The sequence below is a fragment of the Schistocerca gregaria genome, chromosome 5 (genome assembly GCF_023897955.1).
Source record: "Schistocerca gregaria isolate iqSchGreg1 chromosome 5, iqSchGreg1.2, whole genome shotgun sequence".
NCBI lineage: Eukaryota > Metazoa > Arthropoda > Insecta > Orthoptera > Acrididae > Schistocerca > Schistocerca gregaria.
In genome coordinates this window covers 543,624,742-543,645,029 of record NC_064924.1, presented here as the reverse complement: position 1 = coordinate 543,645,029, position 20,288 = coordinate 543,624,742, and the positions used below count along the sequence as shown (strand labels likewise).

The 20,288-nt window shown below is 38.8% G+C and overlaps 1 protein-coding gene across 1 annotated transcript in view; it reads right to left on the bottom strand.

Moving 5' to 3' along the window:
• Positions 1-20,288, bottom strand: part of LOC126272072 (actin-related protein 8) — a 169,406-nt gene that overhangs the window by 25,187 nt on the left and 123,931 nt on the right. The window contains exon 10 of the mRNA XM_049974618.1: positions 17,311-17,560. Coding sequence (XP_049830575.1) covers positions 17,311-17,560 — 250 coding nt within the window. The remainder of the gene's footprint in view (positions 1-17,310; positions 17,561-20,288) is intronic.

The window sequence follows — 20,288 nt, the reverse complement described above, 5'->3', positions numbered from 1 at the left end:
ATGCCACCCATGATGCTTCACTGCATGCACCACAGCTCATGGCATTTCCCTCTCCTGGGCACATGATGACCAACTATTTTAGACGTTCTCCCTGGAGCAGACTACAGCACCCTACATCTACTAGATTATTCCGCAATTCACACTTTGATGTGTGGCAGAAGGTTCTTTGAACCATTTCACAGTTTCTTTACTGTTCCACTCCTGCACACTGAATGAAAGGCAAACTCTTAAATCTTTCCATGCAGGCTGTGATTTCTCTTATTTTATTACTATAATCATATCTTCCATGTAAGTAGGCATCAACAAAATATTTTCACATTAAGAGCATAAAGCTGGTGTTTAAATTTTGTGTAAAGATCACGCTGCAATGAAGAACAGCTATGTTTTAATGATCCCCACCCCAGCTCACTTGTCATATCTGTGACACTCTCTCTCCTATTTCATGATCATGCAAAATGAGCTGCTCTTTCTGGAACTTTTATGATGTCCTCTGTCAATCCTATCACATAAGAAGCCAGTATCACACAGCAATACTCTAGCAAAGGATGAACAAGCATAGTGTAGGCAGCCTCTTTAGTGTATTTGCTGCATCTTCTACGTGTTCCGCCAATAAAGCACAGGCTTCGGTTCATCTTCCCCACAACATTAACTATGTGATCATTCCAATTTATATTCTTAATTGCAATCTCTAGCTTCTTAGTTGAATTGGCTGCCTTTAAATTTGTGTGATTCATTGTGTAGCTCAAATTCAATGGATTCCTTTTAGTACTCACGTGGACAACCACACACTTTTCATTATTTACGATCAATTGCTACTTTTCACATCACAGTGACATCCTGTCTAAATCATTTTGCAATTGGTTTTGATCTTTACTTGATGGTAAATCACAGCTTCATGTGCAAACAATCTGAGAGGCCTGCTCAAATTGACTCTTCAAATCATTTGTACAGATTAGGAACAGTGAAGAGCCTATAACACTTCCTCACCATCTTGATCTTGTCACTGGTCCTCTGTATGGCAGAAATGGTGGGTACTTGAATTCTGATTGTCTTGTTACATTGTCTTCACTAAGATGAACATCAAAGGTAGACCCCAACTCCAAAACTTTGTGATCGTGGACAACTTTTTGGACTGTTGTCTTCTTGATGAAAGGTCATAATCCTTGACTACATATGTGAAGGATACACCAAATGACCTAAAATAGTGCTCTAGTAACTTATCCAATAGTCTAACTTTCCACACAGGAGTAAAAATCCATACCAAGTCTCCCAGGTTGTATCATACTGGACAGTGCTTGGTGTTATAGCACTTTTGGTCTTTCTTCTGAGTGTCCAAAGTTCCTATGTGAGCCAGCTTTCTTGCTACTTTGATCCTTTGTGACATTCACATAGTCCTTCTGGGTGTTTTACGGTTGAAATTAGAACATTGTATCCATTGTCATTTCAGCCTCATGGCTGTGGATCAGGAAAAATGGTGTGAAGCCTGTAGCGTCTTGCTTCATGAGTTGCATGTGAATATCACAGTGGGCAATATTGTAACTGAATCTCTCTGTTCAACATCAACAAACATCAAGAGCATAATTACCAGTGTCTTATTAAAATGTTCAGTGAGGTGATTCATCTGCAGATGGTAGGCAGTTGTCATCCTGCGGTGATGTTGCAATGTGAAATTTCCTCTGACAGTAGTCTCGACTGCAAAACTTTTCCATAATCAAATATAATTGTGCAGGATGCTCTGTGCTTAAAAAAGACATTGTCTATAAGGAACTTTGCAACGATGGACCTTCAGTAGTTGGCACAACATTGATGACAGGATAGACAGTAAGGTTCTCAGTGCAGACTATTACCCATCAATTCCCATTTGTAAATTTTGGGAACCACCTCAAGAAGTCAATTCCAATCCAGTGGAATGGTGTTGCTGCAGGCAGCATTCATACCAAATGTCCCACAGGTAATTGTGGTATATATTTCCATAATTGGAATTCCTTAAAGTGACTCACAAAGTGTGTGTGGAACTGGTAGACACCAGGTCAGTGGTACTTGTGCCTCATTCTGTTTAAAATCCTTACTAATTCCAGGTGACCAGGAACAGCATGGAAATACTTCTGGATAGCTGGTCACAGATGACCTGGGATCATGAGCAATCACTCTGTCTCAATGAATCAAAGTTCCTGTTAAACAGTGCTCTGTTTATTAACTGGAATTCTCCTCCAGTTGATTTCTTCTCCTTGACCATTTCTATGATTTTCAGCATTGCTGGATATTCCTCTGTTCAGCAGGAACGTCATTTAATGTAGCGATGGCTAAGGTCTCATCTCTGTTGCTGTGTTTTGGAAAATGATTCCCTGAAAGGCAGATATGGTGTTTGTTTCCACTTCTGTACACCACTGTGACCTCATACTCCTGAAGCCTAATTCGCCATCTTGCCAGTTAACCTGACAGATCCTTCAGGCTTGTCAGCTAGCATACAGAATCACAGTGGCAAATTATTAGCCAAATAAGTATAGCAAGAATTTGTTTATGACCCAAACAACTGCAAGGTACTCATTCTTACTTGTAGAGTAGTTCATCTCGGACTTGGAGAGTACTCTGGAAGAGTAAGCTATCACCTTCTCAGCATCTTTCCCAATTTGCACTAGAACTGCATCTATCCCATAACTGCCAGTGTCAGTGTGAAGTTAGGTCTTGAAATTTTAGCCATATAATGCTAGGACTGGAGAAGACATTAGCACCTGCTTAAGGGCAGTAAAAGACCTTTCATGCACAATGTTTCATGAAAATTTGGTGTCTTCCTGCAGGTAATTCTCGTAATGCACATGCCTTCGTACAGAAGTCCTTTATCAATTGCTGGTAGTTTGAGCACATTCTGAAAGAACTTCACATCATGAACATGCCAATGACTCAGAAAATTTGCGACTGTTCTTATTTTCTATGGATCAGGACAGTCTCCATCATCATTCAGTAGACGCCCCAAGACTTCTACTTCTTGGGCTGCAAAGAGGCATTTTTTTGGATTCCAGCCAAGGCCTGCAGTCTGAACACACTTCAACACAGTTGTCAGACTGCTTAGATGTTCTTAAACGTCTCAGAAAAGATGACAATGCCATCCAGATAAGAAAGAAACATCATTAACAAGGTGTTCAGACAAACTGTCCATCATACGCTCGGAGGTGGCTGGACTATTAAGCAGCCCAAACAGCATTACTTTAAGCTCAAAGAGGGTGTCAGGAGTTATAAATGCAGTATTTTCCTTGTCAGCCTCATCAACCTCAAGTTGTGGTGAGTGAAGAACACTAAGAGGAATGGTAACAGACAAGGACTTAAGCACTCGAAACACATCTTATCTGCTTTGGCACCCACACAATCACGAATAATTCTGAGCTGAAGACAACAAAGTCTTGAGGCAGTTGGATCTTGATCTTGAGGAAACATAAAGTCTTGAGGCAGCTGGATCTTGATCTTGAGGAAACATAAAGTCTTGAGGCAGTCGGATCTTGAGCACACGATCAGGGAAAACAACAGAGCATCCAACAGGACCTGCTGTGTTTACATCAATCTGTAAATACAGCTATAGGGTCATGTTGCTCGGTTAAAATGTCATAAAATAATGTATAAAATGATACGCAGTACCACAATATTCCTGTACTGCCCTAAATCTAAAATTACTCTAGGCATCTGCAGTAATCAGTGTGGCAAGTGGATAAAACGCTGGACTTGGAGTTGTACTTTCTCCTCACCAAGAAGCTTCAGCACATGCTGCAAGTGGATCCTAAGCGGTCTTATTACTTGTGGATGACTGGAGAAAAGCTGATTCAGAGATGGACGAGCGACACTATGCAAGTGCATTCAGAGCAGTGAGGAACTTAAGTGCCTGCCGCACTATACTGAGCTGCTGCTGGATGGTGAGTGGTGGTTCCCTAGCCTCAACACAGAGATTGAGTGTGGGTCTGGTCCTGTAAGCACACATGGCCAGCCTAATCCCCTCATGATGGACAACGACAATGATCTTCTCATAAGAAGACCTCACTGGCCCATACACTGTGCACCCACAATCTAGCTGTGATTAAACAAAAGCCATATAAAACGGGAGCAGACACGTCCCGCTGATCCCCAAGACCTGCAGCTAAGGCACTTCAAGATATTCAATGCCTCCTGGATCCTGTCTTTCATGTCTCTAAGTATGTGGTAACCATGACAATTTGGAGTCACAAATTAGGCCCACAAACTTCACAGTCTTTAAAATGTAGAATGGTGATGTAAGTCAGGCAAACTTACCAGCACAAAACTGAAAAACTGTCTTTCCAGCCCAATCCTCTAACCTCTGCACTGTAAGTTGCAACTAACAAATCGCAGTTGCAGTACTGGAGGAGGACTAGAAAACTGCAAAATCATTAACAAATAAGGGGCACTGTACAGGAGTCTTTATCATAAACAAGATACTGCTTATGGGTATGGAAAAGAGAGTAATACTTACAATGCTGCCCTGAGGAACATTGCTTAAAATTGTATGCTCAGACCCATCTGAATATATAGCCATGAAACTGCACAACAAAAGAAAAGGGTGTGACATAATGAATACGAAGCTAAATATTTCTAACTGAAAGGTGCTACTACTCAGTGGAAGAATTCATGAAGCACAAAGTGATACTTTGAGCTGGGTCATTAAAATGAAATAAAAATTTATGCTAGTTATAGTGGATGCAAAGTCTAAAATAGTGCTAGAAAGAACCTTGTGTAAATTGTCCAGTAAGTAATATTGTAAGTTTGACAAATTTTAAATAAGTAAGTTCTACAACAAGTAATATTGTAATATATCTAAAAACAAAGATGATGTGACTTACCAAACAAAAGCGCTGGCAGGTCGATTTATTTATTTTATTTATTTATTTATTTCGTGTTCCGGTGATCCATGTTGTGAATACATCACAGGATATGGAACGTGTCAGTTTTACAAACTTATTATGGTATTTTGTAAGTATTGCTATTATTCATATTAAAATTATATGGCTTAGATTAACATTACAAATTAAAATCACCAAAAAATAAATGTTACAAAGTTAAGTATTACAGACTCTCCACACGTACATACAGAAAATATACTACTGAAAACTTAAGATGTTTACGAGTAATAGATATACAGGACCACAGATGAAGAGTGGGAAATGTATCTGAGACTTATCTGTACAGGTACTAGGGTACTATTCATCATGGTTCAGGAACTCTTCTATAGTATAAAATGACCCTTGCAATAGGAACTGCCTTAAGCTTTTCTTAAACAAGAACTCATCATCTACTGAACACTTAATTTGTGAAGGGAGGGCATTAAAAATCTTACAACCACTGAAGTGGACCCCCTTCTGTACCTTACTCAGGTTTGCATGCTCATAGTGGATATCATCTTTTCTTCTAGTATCATGATTATGATAAACACTATTAGGTTTGAAGAGGGGCTTTTTTTTCCTTATGAAACACATCAAGGAGAATATATATTGTGCAATGGATGTGAAGATTTGAAGTTCTTTAAAAAGATTTCTGCATGTGGCTCTAGGGTGGGCTCCACTCATGATTCTTATGGCTCTTTTCTGTGCAGATAGCACTTTCCTAGCAAGTGGCTGATTTCCCCAGAATATGATTCCATATGCCATAATGGCATGAAAATAACCATAATAAGCTGATTTACTGGTTTCCGTATTTCTGTAAGAGCAGATAATGCGTAAAGCATAAGTTGCCGAATTCAGCCTTTTGCAGAGATCCAAGATGTGGTTTGACCAGTTTAGTTTGCTATCTATATGTAAGCCAAGGTACTTTGTACTATCGACCTTAGCTATCTGCATGTCACCTAGTTTTTGTTCTTGTTCATCTTCTTTAGAGACTGTCTGAAACTGGGCATAGTTTGTTTTACTGTGATTAATAGAAAGACCATTTACATTAAACCAGTTCACAATATCACTAAAAACCTTATTAGCTGTCACCTCAAGTTCATCCACTGAGTTATCAACCAGTAGCGTAGTGTCATCAGCAAAGATGGTGAATTTACAAAAATCTGTACATAGAGGAAGATCATTAATAAAAATAATAAAAAGTAGGGGGCCCAGAATGGAGCCTTGAGGCACTCCACAGGTGATTGTTCCCCATTCCGATGATGCTGATGCACCTTCTTGACTATCCAGTACAACTTTCTGTTTTCTGTTTGAAAGATAAGAATGGAGCCACTTCCCTGCTGCCCCACTTATGCCTAGATATGAAGCTTTATGCAAAAGTATTTGGTGACTGACGCAGTCAAACGCTTTTGAGAGATCACAAAATATTCCAACTCTCTTCATCTTTTTGTTGATGGACTCCAAAACATTGGCAGCAAATGCAAATATTGCATCTTCTGTTGATAACCCCTTCTGAAATCCAAACTGACTTTTACTGATGATCTTATATTCAATGAGGTGATTAACAATCCTGGCATGCATTAGTTTCTCTAAAACCTTAGAAAAACTCGTCAGTTGTGAGATTGGCCGATAGTTAGCAGTATCTGCCTTATCTCCCTTTTTATACAGAGGTTTCACAACTGCATACTTAAGTCTTTCGGGCACTATTCCTTGCTTAAGTGACGCATCAAAAATGTGGCAAAGGATTCTACTTAAGTGGCCGCAGCAGTATTTTAATAATTTGCTAGATATGTTGTCAACTCCAGTGGAGTTTTTACTTTTCAGGGATCTAATTATTCTTTCAATTTCTGGAATAGTGACTGTTGTTATTTTGATTTGTGGTACTGTGCCAGGTACGCTGGCTTGCAGAAAACTAATGGCTTGATTTATGGAGCCTTGCGATCCAATTTGTTCTGTTACTGTTAAAAAATGTTTGTTGAACATATCAGCAACTGTTTTTGGATCACTAACAATATGATCATGATTTTTTATTTGAATATTTTCACTGTGAACTGCACTTTTCCCCGTTTCCTTCTTTACAAAATTCCAAATAGTTTTTACTTTATTGTTCGAGTTATCAATTTCTGCCTTTAAGAACATGTTCTTTGATGCCTGTATGGTTTTGTTAAGAATTTTACTGTACAATTTGTAATGCTGAATCTTATGTGAATCATCTGATGTCTTGGCTCCTGCATAAAGCTCCCATTTTGTTCTACAGGAAATTTTGATCCCCTAAGTAACCCAAGGCCTGTGATCTGATTTATACAGATTTTCTCTAATTAACTTTTTAGGAAATGTTTCTTCAAAAGTACTTGTAATCTTGTTTATAAATATATTAAATTTGGAGTTTACATCAATAGCAGCATACACAGAAGACCAGTCCATGTGTTGTAGTTTATGTTTAAAGTTTTCCATGTTGTGTGTGTTTGTAATCCTAATGTTTTTCCAAATGAAATTTACTCTCCTTTGTACATTTATTTGGTTTATGGTGAGGAACTGTCCATCATGATCAGATAGGCCATTTGTAACATTTTTTACACTTAAATTATTATATGCATCCTTATCTATAAATATATTATCTATTAATGTACTAGAACTGGCTGTTACTCTAGTTGGACTGTTTACCACTGACACTAAATTGTAAGAGCACATCAGGTGTTCAAGATCTGTTCTATTCCTGTTTTCTGTTAAAAAGTCCACATTAAAGTCACCCATTACAATGACTGATTTAGTTTTTCTAGACAGGAGGGACAAGAGTGATTCAATATTTCCCATAAAAACGTTCAGATATCCAGCAGGAGCCTTGTAAATTGACAGCACAATAACTGTTGCACTGTCTGTTGTTATCTAAATACCACACACCTCAAAGTGCTGTTCCACACAATATTTGCTTAAATCTAGAGATTTATACACTACATTATTCCTAATAAATATTGCGACACCACCCTTTCCCATACTAGATCTACAATAGTGGGCAGCTAAACAAAAGTTTTCAATCTGTAACATGTTGATTCCATCTGTGATATGATGTTCAGAGAAACACAATATATCAGGTTCACTTCCACACTCTTCATCACTTAGGTGAATTAGCAGTTGGTCTATTTTATTTTTCATACCTCTTATATTTTGATGAAATACAGACAAAGTTTGAGACTTGCTCACCTTTACATTTGTATATTTGTTTGTGGTATTTTTTTTCCGTAGACTAGTTAGTTCTGCTTGTGGCGCTAGAGTCCCATGTTTAATACACGAGAGAGATGTTTCACATGATTTTGACTGTTTTTCTCTCGTGTCACTCAACATAAAAAACGCTGAGTTACCTTTCTGTTTCGTGTAGGGCGAGCTGCTGCTTCCGCTGTGTGTGGTTCAGCTGCTAGTTCTCGTACTAAAGGCACTGCTATTTCAGATGATGATGCTGTTTCAGTTGATGATGATGTCGGTTCCACACAATGGGATAGGTGGTTTGGCCATAAAAAGTTTTTGCAATTAAACATGCTACACTCATTTGCATTTTCAGTATGTTTTACGCTGTATTTGTCTTTGGGTACAATGTTTTCCTAACTGATGTTTGGTTCTCTAAAACTGAGTGGTATTATGGGCCCACTTAGTGCTTTTTCTTTCATTACAGTCTCTAATATGAAATTTGTGATTTCTCTCCTCCCAAGATTGTTTAGGTGAAACCCGTTTCGTGTATAAAACTTTCTGTGAAATTCGCTTGCTTTAATTATCGTAATATTTGCGAATTTTGAGCACAGTTTGTAGATCTGCGAGTTTACGCTGGTTACTTCTGTGTTTACACATGACCAGTTTGGAAGATCATGTCTGAAAGGCACATCCACTAAAAACACTTTCTTCGATACAATGCATGGTAATTTGGCTTTTAAAGTTTTTATTAGATGATGGCTGTTGTTGCAAGCAACACACAAAATTCGAGCTTTCGCAACTGGCGGTTGCTTCGTCAGGAAAGAGGGAAGGAGAGGGAAAGATGAAAGGATGTGGGTTTTAAGGGAGAGCGTAAGGAGTCATTCCAATCCCGGGAGCAAAAAGACTTACCTTAGGGGGAAAAAGGGATAGGTATACACTCGCACACACACACATATCCAACCCAACATACACAGACACAAGCAGACATTTGTAAAGGTAAAGAGTTTGGGCAGAGATGTCAGTCGAGGCGGAAGTACAGAGGCAAAGAAGTTGTTGAAAGACAGGTGAGGTATTAGCAGCAGCAACTTGAAATTAGCGGAAGTTGAGGCCTGGCAGATATTGAGAAGAGAGGTTATACTGAAGGGCAAGTTCCCATCTCCGGAGTTCTGACAGGTTGGTGTTAGTGGGAAGTATCCAGATAACTCAGACGGTGTAACACTGTGCCAAGATGTGCTGGCCGTGCACCAAGGCATGTTTAGCCACAAACTCTTTGCCTTTACAAATGTCTGCTTGTGTCTGTGTATGTGCGGTTGGATATTTGTGTGTGTGTGTGTGTGTGTGTGTGTGTGTGTGTGTGTGTGCGCGAGTGTATACCTATCCCTTTTTCCCCCTAAGGTAAGTCTTTCCACTCCCGGGATTGGAATGGCTCCTTACCCTCTCCCTTAAAACCCACATCCTTTCATCTTTCCCTCTCCTTCCCTCTTTCCTGACGAAGCAACCGCCGGTTGCAAAAGCTCGAATTTTGTGTGTATGTTTGTGTTTGTTTGTATGTCTATTGACCTGCCAGTGCTTTTGTTTGGTAAGTCACATCATCTTTGTTTTTAGATATATTTTTCCCATGTGGAATGTTTCCCTCTATTATATTCATATCAGTAATATTTTGTGTGTATGTTTGTGTTTGTGTTTGTGTTTGTTTGTGTGTCTATTAACCTGCCAGTGCTTTTGTTTGGTAAGTCACATCATCTTTGTTTTTAGATATATTTTTCCCATGTGGAATGTTTCCCTCTATTATATTCATATCAGTAATATTGTAAGTTTGACAAAATTTTTAAATAAGAAAATTGTAGCCCTGACACATCTCCTGTACACCAGACTTATATTCAGAAATTCTGGATGTTGTGAAATAAATAAAATAAATTTCACATTTCTCTTGCTCAAAATTATCCGATAGCATGTCACCAACTCGGGACTGAAAAAAATGCTTAGACAGAAGGACCATATGAAGAAGGGCATATGGTCATGAAAGACCCATTGATGGAGCTGCCATGGAATACTGTGTCTCCAAGAAGTGGCATATGCCTTACTGGTTTTGAACAATATACTGAGACAGTGATGTTTATGCAGGAAGCCTGCTGGATAGCTGCCTCTAGCAGTCAGGTCGTCAATAGTAGATCGAAATCTCCTGAATCCATACTGAGAACGACTAAGGAGTTGCTTATTCTCTAACATCCAGGCTAGATGATGGCTAACCATTTGCTCCAGGGTATTTTCTACAAAGCTCGTTAAGATGATGGTCCTTGGGGTGAGGTATGGAAATTACCTCTCTTCACGGGATAGGAAAATGGCCTGTTTTGCATATAAAATTAAAACATTTGATGTACCAAGGGAACTGAATTGTTTGATATTTCAAGAGGCACTGTACTGAAGATTTACATTGCATACAGTGAAAACAGAACAAAATCACCCACTAACTCACAATGCTTACAACAGTTTGTGTTGCATGATCATGACAGATGGTTGCTGAATAGGACTGTGATGAAAAAAAGGGTGATGACAGCTGCAAAAGCCACTACACTATTGAATATCACACACGTTAGCCCTGTCAGCACCAAACCAACATGAAGGGGTCTCTATAAGCAGGGAATTGTAGGGCGAGCTGGAATTCTAAAATCACTCATCACTGGTGCTAATGCCCGTAACAGGAAAACATAGGGCCGAAGCCATAAAACCTGGGCTATGGTGCAATAGGAGAAAGTAGTTTATTCAGATGAGTCTGGTTTCACACTGTTTCCAGCTTCTGATCAAGTTTATGTCTTAAGAGCAAAATGTGGCAGGTGTTCAGTAATGTATTTCATAGCCATGTCATGGTATTCTATGGATCCATGGCTACCCTGCAGGGTCGCATTACAGCCAATGATTATCTGACCAACTGGGCTCATCAGTTAAATCCCATGGTAAAATGTTGATTCCCCAATAGTGCAGCTGTGTTCCAAGATCACAGGGCCCCTGTTCACACAACTCACATAGTCCTGGAATGGTTTTGTGGGCACAAAGATGAATTGTCACATGTTCCCTGGCCACCACAGTCATGAGATCTCAATAGTATTGAACCTTTGTGGTCTAGTTTAGAGGTCATTGTTACCTGAACTTGCCACTATTTTTCAGGAAGATTCCCTTGAAAACTATACAGGAACTGTATTTATCCATTCCAAGATGACTGGAAACTGTTTTGAATGCTAGCATTTTTTCTGCACTGTATTAGAAATGGAAACGTGTTGTGTTTTTGGTGTCTTCAGCGGAGTGTGTTCACACTCCACTGCACAGTGAAAATTCATTCTGGAAGCATCCTCCAGGCTGTGGCTAAAACATTTCTCTGCAATAGTCTTCCTTCCAGGAGTGCTAGCCCTGCAAGTTTCACAGGAAAACTGCAGTGAAGCCTGGAATGTAGGAGATGAGGTACTGGAAGAGGTAAAGCCATGAGGACAGGTCGAGCTTGGGTAGCTCAGTCAGTTGCGCACTTGGCTACAGAAGGCAAATGTCCAAAGTTTAAGTCTCAGTTTGGCACATAATTTTAATCTGCCAGGAAGTTTAATGACTTGGGAGTGGGAACTCTTGAAAGACTGCAGATCACTGTCCCATCGACCCTCCACCTTACTTTGACAGCAAATTTGCCTCCTACACTTCAGTTTCCTAGGTGAGCTAAATGGCATTGTAACAAAGCTGAGAGGAAAGATTATCTATTCATGGTATGAGTGATCCATGGAAGTACTCGAGAAAGCAGCTTCTACAAATATTTCACAGAAACCATTCACTACTACTCAAATAGACAGTCTACAATACACTGGAACCTGGAATGCTCTCAGGCTATTTCTTTAAGAAAATTTAAACAGCACATGATGTACCTAAAATGCAAATCTGTCAATATCAGAGGAAAAATTCTTGAAACGATGCAAATCTGACATTTTGAAATCATTCTGTACCTCACATGAGTGTGATACTGACATGACACACTTATTGTAGAAATTGTCTCGAATTAAAAACAGCCCACAGTGGCAATAAATTATGTTTATTTTAAACCTTGACCATGGTTTCCAATATAATAATACAGCCTTCTTCATAAGTCTTATTTTTCTAGACCAGTGATACAATCTACACATAAACTTCAAAATTACGTAAGTGATAACATATTACTTACATACAAACTAATAAATGAAAAATGTCTTAGCCCAGTGGCCGCGTCAAGACCAATAAAATAACTTCAACAGAAATAAACCTGTTTCGAACATAAGTAAAATTACATATGGCACCATATGTTCTCCACCACTACCTCAGTTGTACAAGGTGCAAGGTCGTCAAGTGTGATGCACTCCGTGCACCATAGGTGGCACTCACCACAGTGACCTACATTGCACTGTTTATCAGGCAACTCGTCAATACATACGAAAATAAATTAATAACAGTTTTTAGTTTTAGTTATGTCATGTTCCATAGATCAATTTCCCAATTATTTTATCAATATGACGTGGAACAAAAAGTCAGATTACAAAATATATGCACACACAAGAATAGTGCTAATATTAATATTATTGAAATTTTTAGTTCTACACATGCAACTACATTTAGAGGTACCTTTCTTTCTGAATCAGAAACTTGTCCATGGAGTAGAAGGAGTTGTCCAAAAGAAACGATTTTAAGCTAGATTTAAAACTTGATCTGCTACCTGCCAGACACTTTATGTTGTTGGACAAATGATCAAAGATTTTTGTTCTTGAATAATGTACTCCTTTTTGAGCAACTGACAGCCTCAGTAACAGATAGGACAGGTCATTTTTCCCTCTAGTGTTGTACATCCCTGGGTGAACACCACTAATTATTCTCACTGCTCTCTTTTGTGCAATCAATACTTTATGTCTAAGTGGTGAGGTACCCCAAAAAATTATTCCATAAGACATTAGTGAGTGGAAATATGCAAAGTATGTTAGGAGGCTGATCTATTTATTACCAAGACTAGCGATTACACGAAGAGCGAAAAAAGCTGAACTTAGTTATTTGAGAAGCTCAGTAATATGCTTCTTCCAGTTCAAGTTGTTATCAATGTGACCACCCAAACATTTGGAGAAATCTACCCTGTTAACTGACTTCTGTTCATATGCTACATCAATTGTCGGTATGACTCTAATCGGTGTACAGAACTGGTTATAGTGAGTTTTTTCAAAACCAAGGGAGAGTCCATTTTCTGAGAAGCACTTAATAATTCTTTGAAAGACATCCTTAACAATATCGTCAGCTGCTTTTTCTGGTATGGGATTTATTATAACACTCATGTCATTTGCAAAAAGTACTAGTTCAGCTTGCTGAATGTTAAGTGGGAGGTCATTCACATGAATAAGGAACAGGAGAGGACCTAAAATTGAACCCTGTGGGACTCCCTTTGTGATAAGTCCCCATTCACTAGAATTTACCACCCTCCCAACATTATTTGTGCTATTCAGCACAACATTTTGCTTCTTGTTCATTAAGTATGATTCAAACCAGCTGTGTGTATAGCCTTCAATTCCATAAAACCTTAGTTTTTCTAAGAGTGTGACATAATGTTGGTGCTATTTCTAAAGGGCTAAAGTCCCAGGAATGACATTTTTAACATATTTTTTTGCTTCTTCAACTGAACCCTTTAACCCTATTTTTGCTGCTGCATTTAGAAAGTGATTGTTAAAAATACTTGCAACTTGTGAATTATCTCTCACAACATCATCATTTAGCTTTATTGCTATGGTATGCTGTGCACTGTCAGGCTGCCCCACCTCACGTTTGACTATATTCCAGATATACAAGCATAAAAAGTTTGACAATAGGAATTTACTGAATGATCAGTGTTATTTGAAAAGTTCCAGCTTCCTTGAAGGTTTTCAGCCTGTATTGGGTGTAGCAGATAGGCACTAGCACTTGACTGCACCATATGATGGTATGATTAGCTTTAGAGATAAACTAATGTTTTAGGCCAATGCTCCAGTAGGAATTTGTCATAAAGGGTCATGAGCTGCTTTTATGTTAACAGTGGTTTGTGTTTGAGACAGATATGTTAATGTGCCCTTTGTTATCTTGTACTATGTTACCGCACTCACTCATGCACTAGGATGCTTGCTAGTCATAAAGCTAATATCAATCATTGGTAGTGTGGCTATGTACAATGACTATGGTTGTCTGGTAGAATTTGCCTTATAAACTAATGTAAGCTGAAGTTATATTTGCCTATGATAATCTTGTTTCTAAATCATGCATCAAATTGTCATACGACCAACTTTGTTATAACTGTTAATGTTCTACCACTCTAATGATCATATGCAACAATATTTCATCTGTTGGACATTTGTATTAATAAGTATATGGTCCTTCACTTGCACGTGTAGGCTTCTTATTAATTTATTGTTGTATGTATTGACTAGTTTCCAGATAAACGCTGCGATGTAGCTCACCGTGGTGACCGCCACCTATGGTGCACGGGGTGCAGCACACTTGACGACCGTGCACCCAGTATAACAGAGGTAGTGGCAGAGGACATATGGTGCCATATGTAATTTTACTTATGTCTGTTGAAGTTATTCTTTTGGGTTTGACGCGGCCACTGGGCTAAGACATTTTTCATTTATTATTGTGTATGTAAGTAATGTGTTATCACTTACATAATTTTGAAGTTTATGTGTAGATTGTATCACTGGTCTAGATGTTATTTTGATCATTTTTAGGACTTCCGAAGAAGGCTATATTATTACAGCACAAACCAGCCTATGAAAGTGTGTGGCTAGTAAGGAAATGCTAAACATATGTGGAGTTCAAAGTCTGTGACCAACCAGTACATCGACAACATCTATACATCAAATCATGTTACAATCTGTCTTGCCAGCAACTGGATAACACCTCTTTTTCAGTTAAAGAGAAATTCTGCAATCCATTATACACTGCTCAAAATAATTAGGGGAACACATGTGTCAGCATCCGTCATGTTAAATCTATTTTGATACAGGCAGCAACTGTGGTCTCACTCAATGGCTTGGGATCTTCACTTTCACTGAAGGCAACAATTAAATTATTCACCATCTAATGGTTGTGTTACACATTACAGTGTCCAGTGACCCTTCAGAAGGAAGTGCGTACCAGTGTCACAGCGTTTTCTATTGAGGTACACAAATGGCAGTGTGGACATGGTATTCGACCAAGCACATGCAATGTGACATTTTAATGCAGTACATTCTGCAAGGGCACTTCTGTTTGATCCAAAAAGAATGGACTTTCAGTCATTTTACTGCAGAAGCCAATGCCTCTCCACATGTAATCCATATGTTGTGGACGCAGTACAGGGAGACAGGCCAGTGCACAAGGGGAATTGGACAAGGTCGCAGAAGTATTAAAACCCCATGTGAAGACCAATATCTAACCATCTCAACATTTCAGTGTCATACGGATATCGCAACAGAATAGCATTAGGATTTCAGAAGAGCCACTGGAGTCACTGTATCCGATCAGACTATAATGAACAAGTTATGCAAATGAACCCTAGAAGTCCTGTTTGAGCACACATTTGACACGAAAACATTTGCAGCTCACCCTCAATTCTGCCATTCTCATGTCAACAGTCAACTTCGTCACTGGCAAACGTGCTATTCACAGATGAGTCCAGATATCCTCTGACACAAGACAATGGCCATGTTCATATGTGGGGACCAATGGTGAGTAGTGCCTGCCAAATGCTGTCCAGAAAATTGACAGATTTCCAAGGTTCTGTGATGTTGCGGGGAGGTTTCAGTATTGACAGCCATTTGGATCTTGTCACTATCCACAATTGCCTTACTGCCAGGCAGCACATCAAAACAGATCCTGTTGGATTATGTGGTGACTGCTGCATATGGTGGTGACCCTGAATTCTTTCTAATGCCAGGGCCTATGTGGCAGGTGTTCGCAGGATTGTGTTCTGAAGTAATGGAATGGCTGGCAGTGAGTCTCAACCTAAACCCCATTTTGCATATGTGGGGACACGCATGACAGACGTGTTCACCATCATCCTGACAGAAGTGTTCACCATTGTCCCCAGACTCTCCAGGAACTCTCGTGGACTCTCATTGCAGAATGGGAATGGATGCCACAAGGTGACCTCCACAGACTTATACAGAGAATGGCACATAGGTGTCAGACAGTGATAAATGCTCACCTAGAGCATACACTTTACTGTATTGTCTGAAAATCCAATGAAAAACACCCAGGATGATGGGATAAATGACTGTTTCCGCTTTGTTTTTGACACCTGTCAGACATATCAGTTCTTTTTACGGAAATTGTTGAGGATCTAGTGATGTTCTGTTGTGTATTTAATTTGTGAAAGATAACATTACAATTTGGTAACATACCCAGTCCTCAATTAGTGCTCAGTGGAGTATGGCACATGCCCAACATCATGTTCCCTTAATTCTTCTGAGCAGTGCGGTACGCACAATACATATGTCTGCAAGGAACATGAAACGAGTAATATTTGGAGTCTTAACAATCTTAGCCAAGCTAGTTTATGCCACTGTGAACTTAACAAAGTTTGTGAGTGTGTTTAATGATTGGGTGATTCTTCTTCCATATGTATTTACAAAGGAAGAGATGTGCATCCATTTACCTATAGAAACTATAAATTGTAAACTTGGAACTGGCTATTGACTACATTATGGTGCAAATAAAGTGGAAGGAAACCCTTTTAAAATTCATTTCTTATGTGGTCTACATCATTTAGCACTATCCTTAACAGCATCTGTTTCCATGATTATTATTATTATTATTATTATTATTATTATTTTTAAATACGGGAAGATACGAGACTTCAACTTTTATCAAAACTAAGTGCAACATCAAACTACAGGTAAATGGACCATAACAACTTCAGTTATTATCAGGTAAATTATGTTTCTATCTGTCATTGAGTCAGTGGGAAATTATGCCTGCAGTTACACTGTAATAACCATTTCAAAATTTATTTCTTTTAAATCTTAGATACTTTCAGAATAAATAGTCAAGTGATTGTAAATTACTATTACATAACTTATGCTACAAAAATTTCCTTAAGAAACTGTTCCCTGTAACAATACCATACGAAATACTATAAAATATGCATTGCAACAGCAACATCTTGATTAAAAATACTGAAAATCAGGACATGGAAAAAACTAGACAGTTATAACAAATTTGTGATTCATTAGTAACAATCTGGACTTACGGCAACGATCAATACTTTGTAGAATAGCCTGATCAAGACCAAGAACCTGTTCTGGCCCAACAACAAATTCTTTTGTATCAGCATCCCGAACAGTAGTTGGAACTGTTGCATCCATAGCATCCACTACTATATCTTCTTCACCTGTCTGTCCCCCAACACCACTGCAGTCTAGACCTGCAGTCATGCCATCCAGTTCACTTCCACCAAAACCACCTGACAAAGGTTCCAGGGCCTCTTTCGCTCCCCGTCTCTGTCAAAATGGAATAAAAACAACAAAATCAACATATTCCCTTAAAAACATGAATTTTTAAGAAAGAACTGAAAAATTTAGTGAAAACTGCCACATGTTTTAGTAGTAGTATAAATATTGTAAGGCTCTAATCAGTGTAGGGGAGAAGTAAATATCGAAAGTGCATTACTAAATTATACAATACGTTGAACATTAAAAAGAAAGAAATAATTCTACACACACAGCAGTTCATCTACATGTACATCGCCATAAATACTCCGCAAGTCACAGTGGAGTGTGTGGTGGAGAGTACCCTGTACCGCTACTAGTCTTTTCCTTTCCTGTTCCTCTCGCAGATGGTGAGGGAGTTATGTCAGAACACTACTTATTAAACTGAAACTTGCTCTTTTTCACAAGATAAGTACACAAATATGTACTCTTTCCTATTACAAGCACAGTGCCAATTTTCTTGTTCAATAAAAGACAAAAATAGCAAATTACATGACTGCTAGTTCTGACAGCAATGCACCAACTATTTGCTACTTTGATATAAAATTATTCATGCATTCTTATACTTCCAGCTATTCTGCTCAATATTTTTATTCGCTCAGCACTCATCCTGCATGTATCATTCTAATAAAAGTGGGCATGCAACCCTAACAACTGCTCCGCACTCTGGCTGCCACTCAAAGATTAGATTAAGGCAAAAAAGATATCACTGTAAGGCAAAGGTACATCAAATTCTACCACCAACTCCTTTTTAAAATTTGGCAAAAAATTTGAAAAATGACAAAAACAAGAATAGGCAAACCTTGAAGTAAATGTAATTAGAATTGCATAACTAGTACCATAAACTAGCTTACTTTGTAAGTGTTTCACATTAGTAAGGTCACAGATTATTCATTAATTGCTTACTACTAACATAACCCTTACACAGATATACACATACCGGTGCTAACCAAACTTATTTTACTCAAGTGATTCCGTATACTCTGATTTTTAAACGTAACAAATAGGAAAAACACAAAATAAGATTAACCATCAAAACATACAATTAGAAATGAGATGTCAATCACTTAACCATTCAGCTAAACAACATCCATGTCATTAGTCACCTTATGTCTTTAGTTTGAATCCATCAGCTGAAAGAAAACAGTATGTAAATTGGCAAACCAAACATAACATGAAATACACTTTTCCTCACATTTGCACCATACACATAAGCACAGTTAATTAGTGGGTATGATGATACGCCACTTGTGGTTCATCATGGAAGGGTACTTTATGCACTCATGCTATAGTACACATGGCCCTGATTGTAAACTTTAGCTGTTGGATTGGCATGCACAGCTGTAGGTCAATGCTCCTGCTCTGGCACTAGCATCCAGTGGTAAGCCCTGTGCATGCACAGACTCATACCCAGTGAACCCAAAGATGGCAGCTGTGTTGGTAAAGTTCCGTGCCTTTGCAGTGTTGACATGTAGACTTGGCTCAGCTCGCTGCTTGATGGGATGAGGCATTCCACCCCCCACCACCCCTGAATATTCGTAAGCTATCACTCATAGTTACATAGGCTACTGCTGTCAGTACAGGACATGTTGTAAACTCAATGCTTAACAAATACCACCTAAGTGTCCACTTGCAGGTAATATTTTGAATACCGCAAAGTCATTTACACTCGTAAAGTTTTTTTATGAACAGAATTCTATTCCACTTGTTACTATAGTGTAAAAAGGCTTCAGTCTGCTGCTGTAAAACAATTCTATGTTTTCTCCTGGGGCACAAGTGTGATGTCGATGTTTTCAAAATAGTTTCTAGTTCTCCACCTCATTTGATTTCGCCTTTCACCCTCTCTTCCCTCTCCTTTCTTTGCCACATATTTCTTCTGCTCACTTTCCTTTTATTGTATTTTGGTCTGCTCTCTTCAGTTTTTGTATTATAGGAGTCTGAGATGAACAACAACAAAAATAAACATAAACTGCACTCACCCCATTGCATGTTGACACTGTAAGTTGTAGCTGCAGACGAGGTTCCTGGTACAGCCTGAGATGTTGATCTCATACATGACACCGAAATCAAGAGACCTGTCGTGGATAACCTTTACAGAGGCAGGGTTGAATTGAGACAGTGGGTTGTTGTCAGGAACATGATTTATAGTGGCTCAGAGAAGCTCCATTATTAGTCATACATCTTATTGAGGAAAGCAATACTCTGTTGTGGTAATGTCACCCTGGGTGTGTGCCGATAGTAGAAGGTCAGCTGCAGCTGAAGCGAGCCCCAAGGTGGCCCACAGGCTGGAAAGCAGTGCATCTGCATCTGTCAGAACAATCGTCTGGTAAATTCCACACTCGGCTGTACCCTTGTAGTGCTGAAAAATAGTGTTGGTGCTACAGTATGGTTCTCAATGATATTATGGGTAATTTTTTCTTGTTCAATGATGCTTTCTTCCTCTTCTAGATGCTGTTCAAACTGCTGTATTTTACCTGATCCATTTGTGCCCACTTTCCACAGACTTCTGCTATTGTAGCACAGTAAATCACTGTAAATGCCTTGGTGTCTTCTGTAGTCTTCTTCTCTTTGCTCACTTTTGTCCTTCTGAATCTGCATCCATTGTCATCAAAATTAAAGTCCAGTTGATCTCCACTCATCTGGTCTGCTTTCAATACACCATCAACACACAAATTTGCCACAACTTAAGTCTCCAATTTATACAATTCTTCCTCTATTTCATTACACTATGATCTACTGC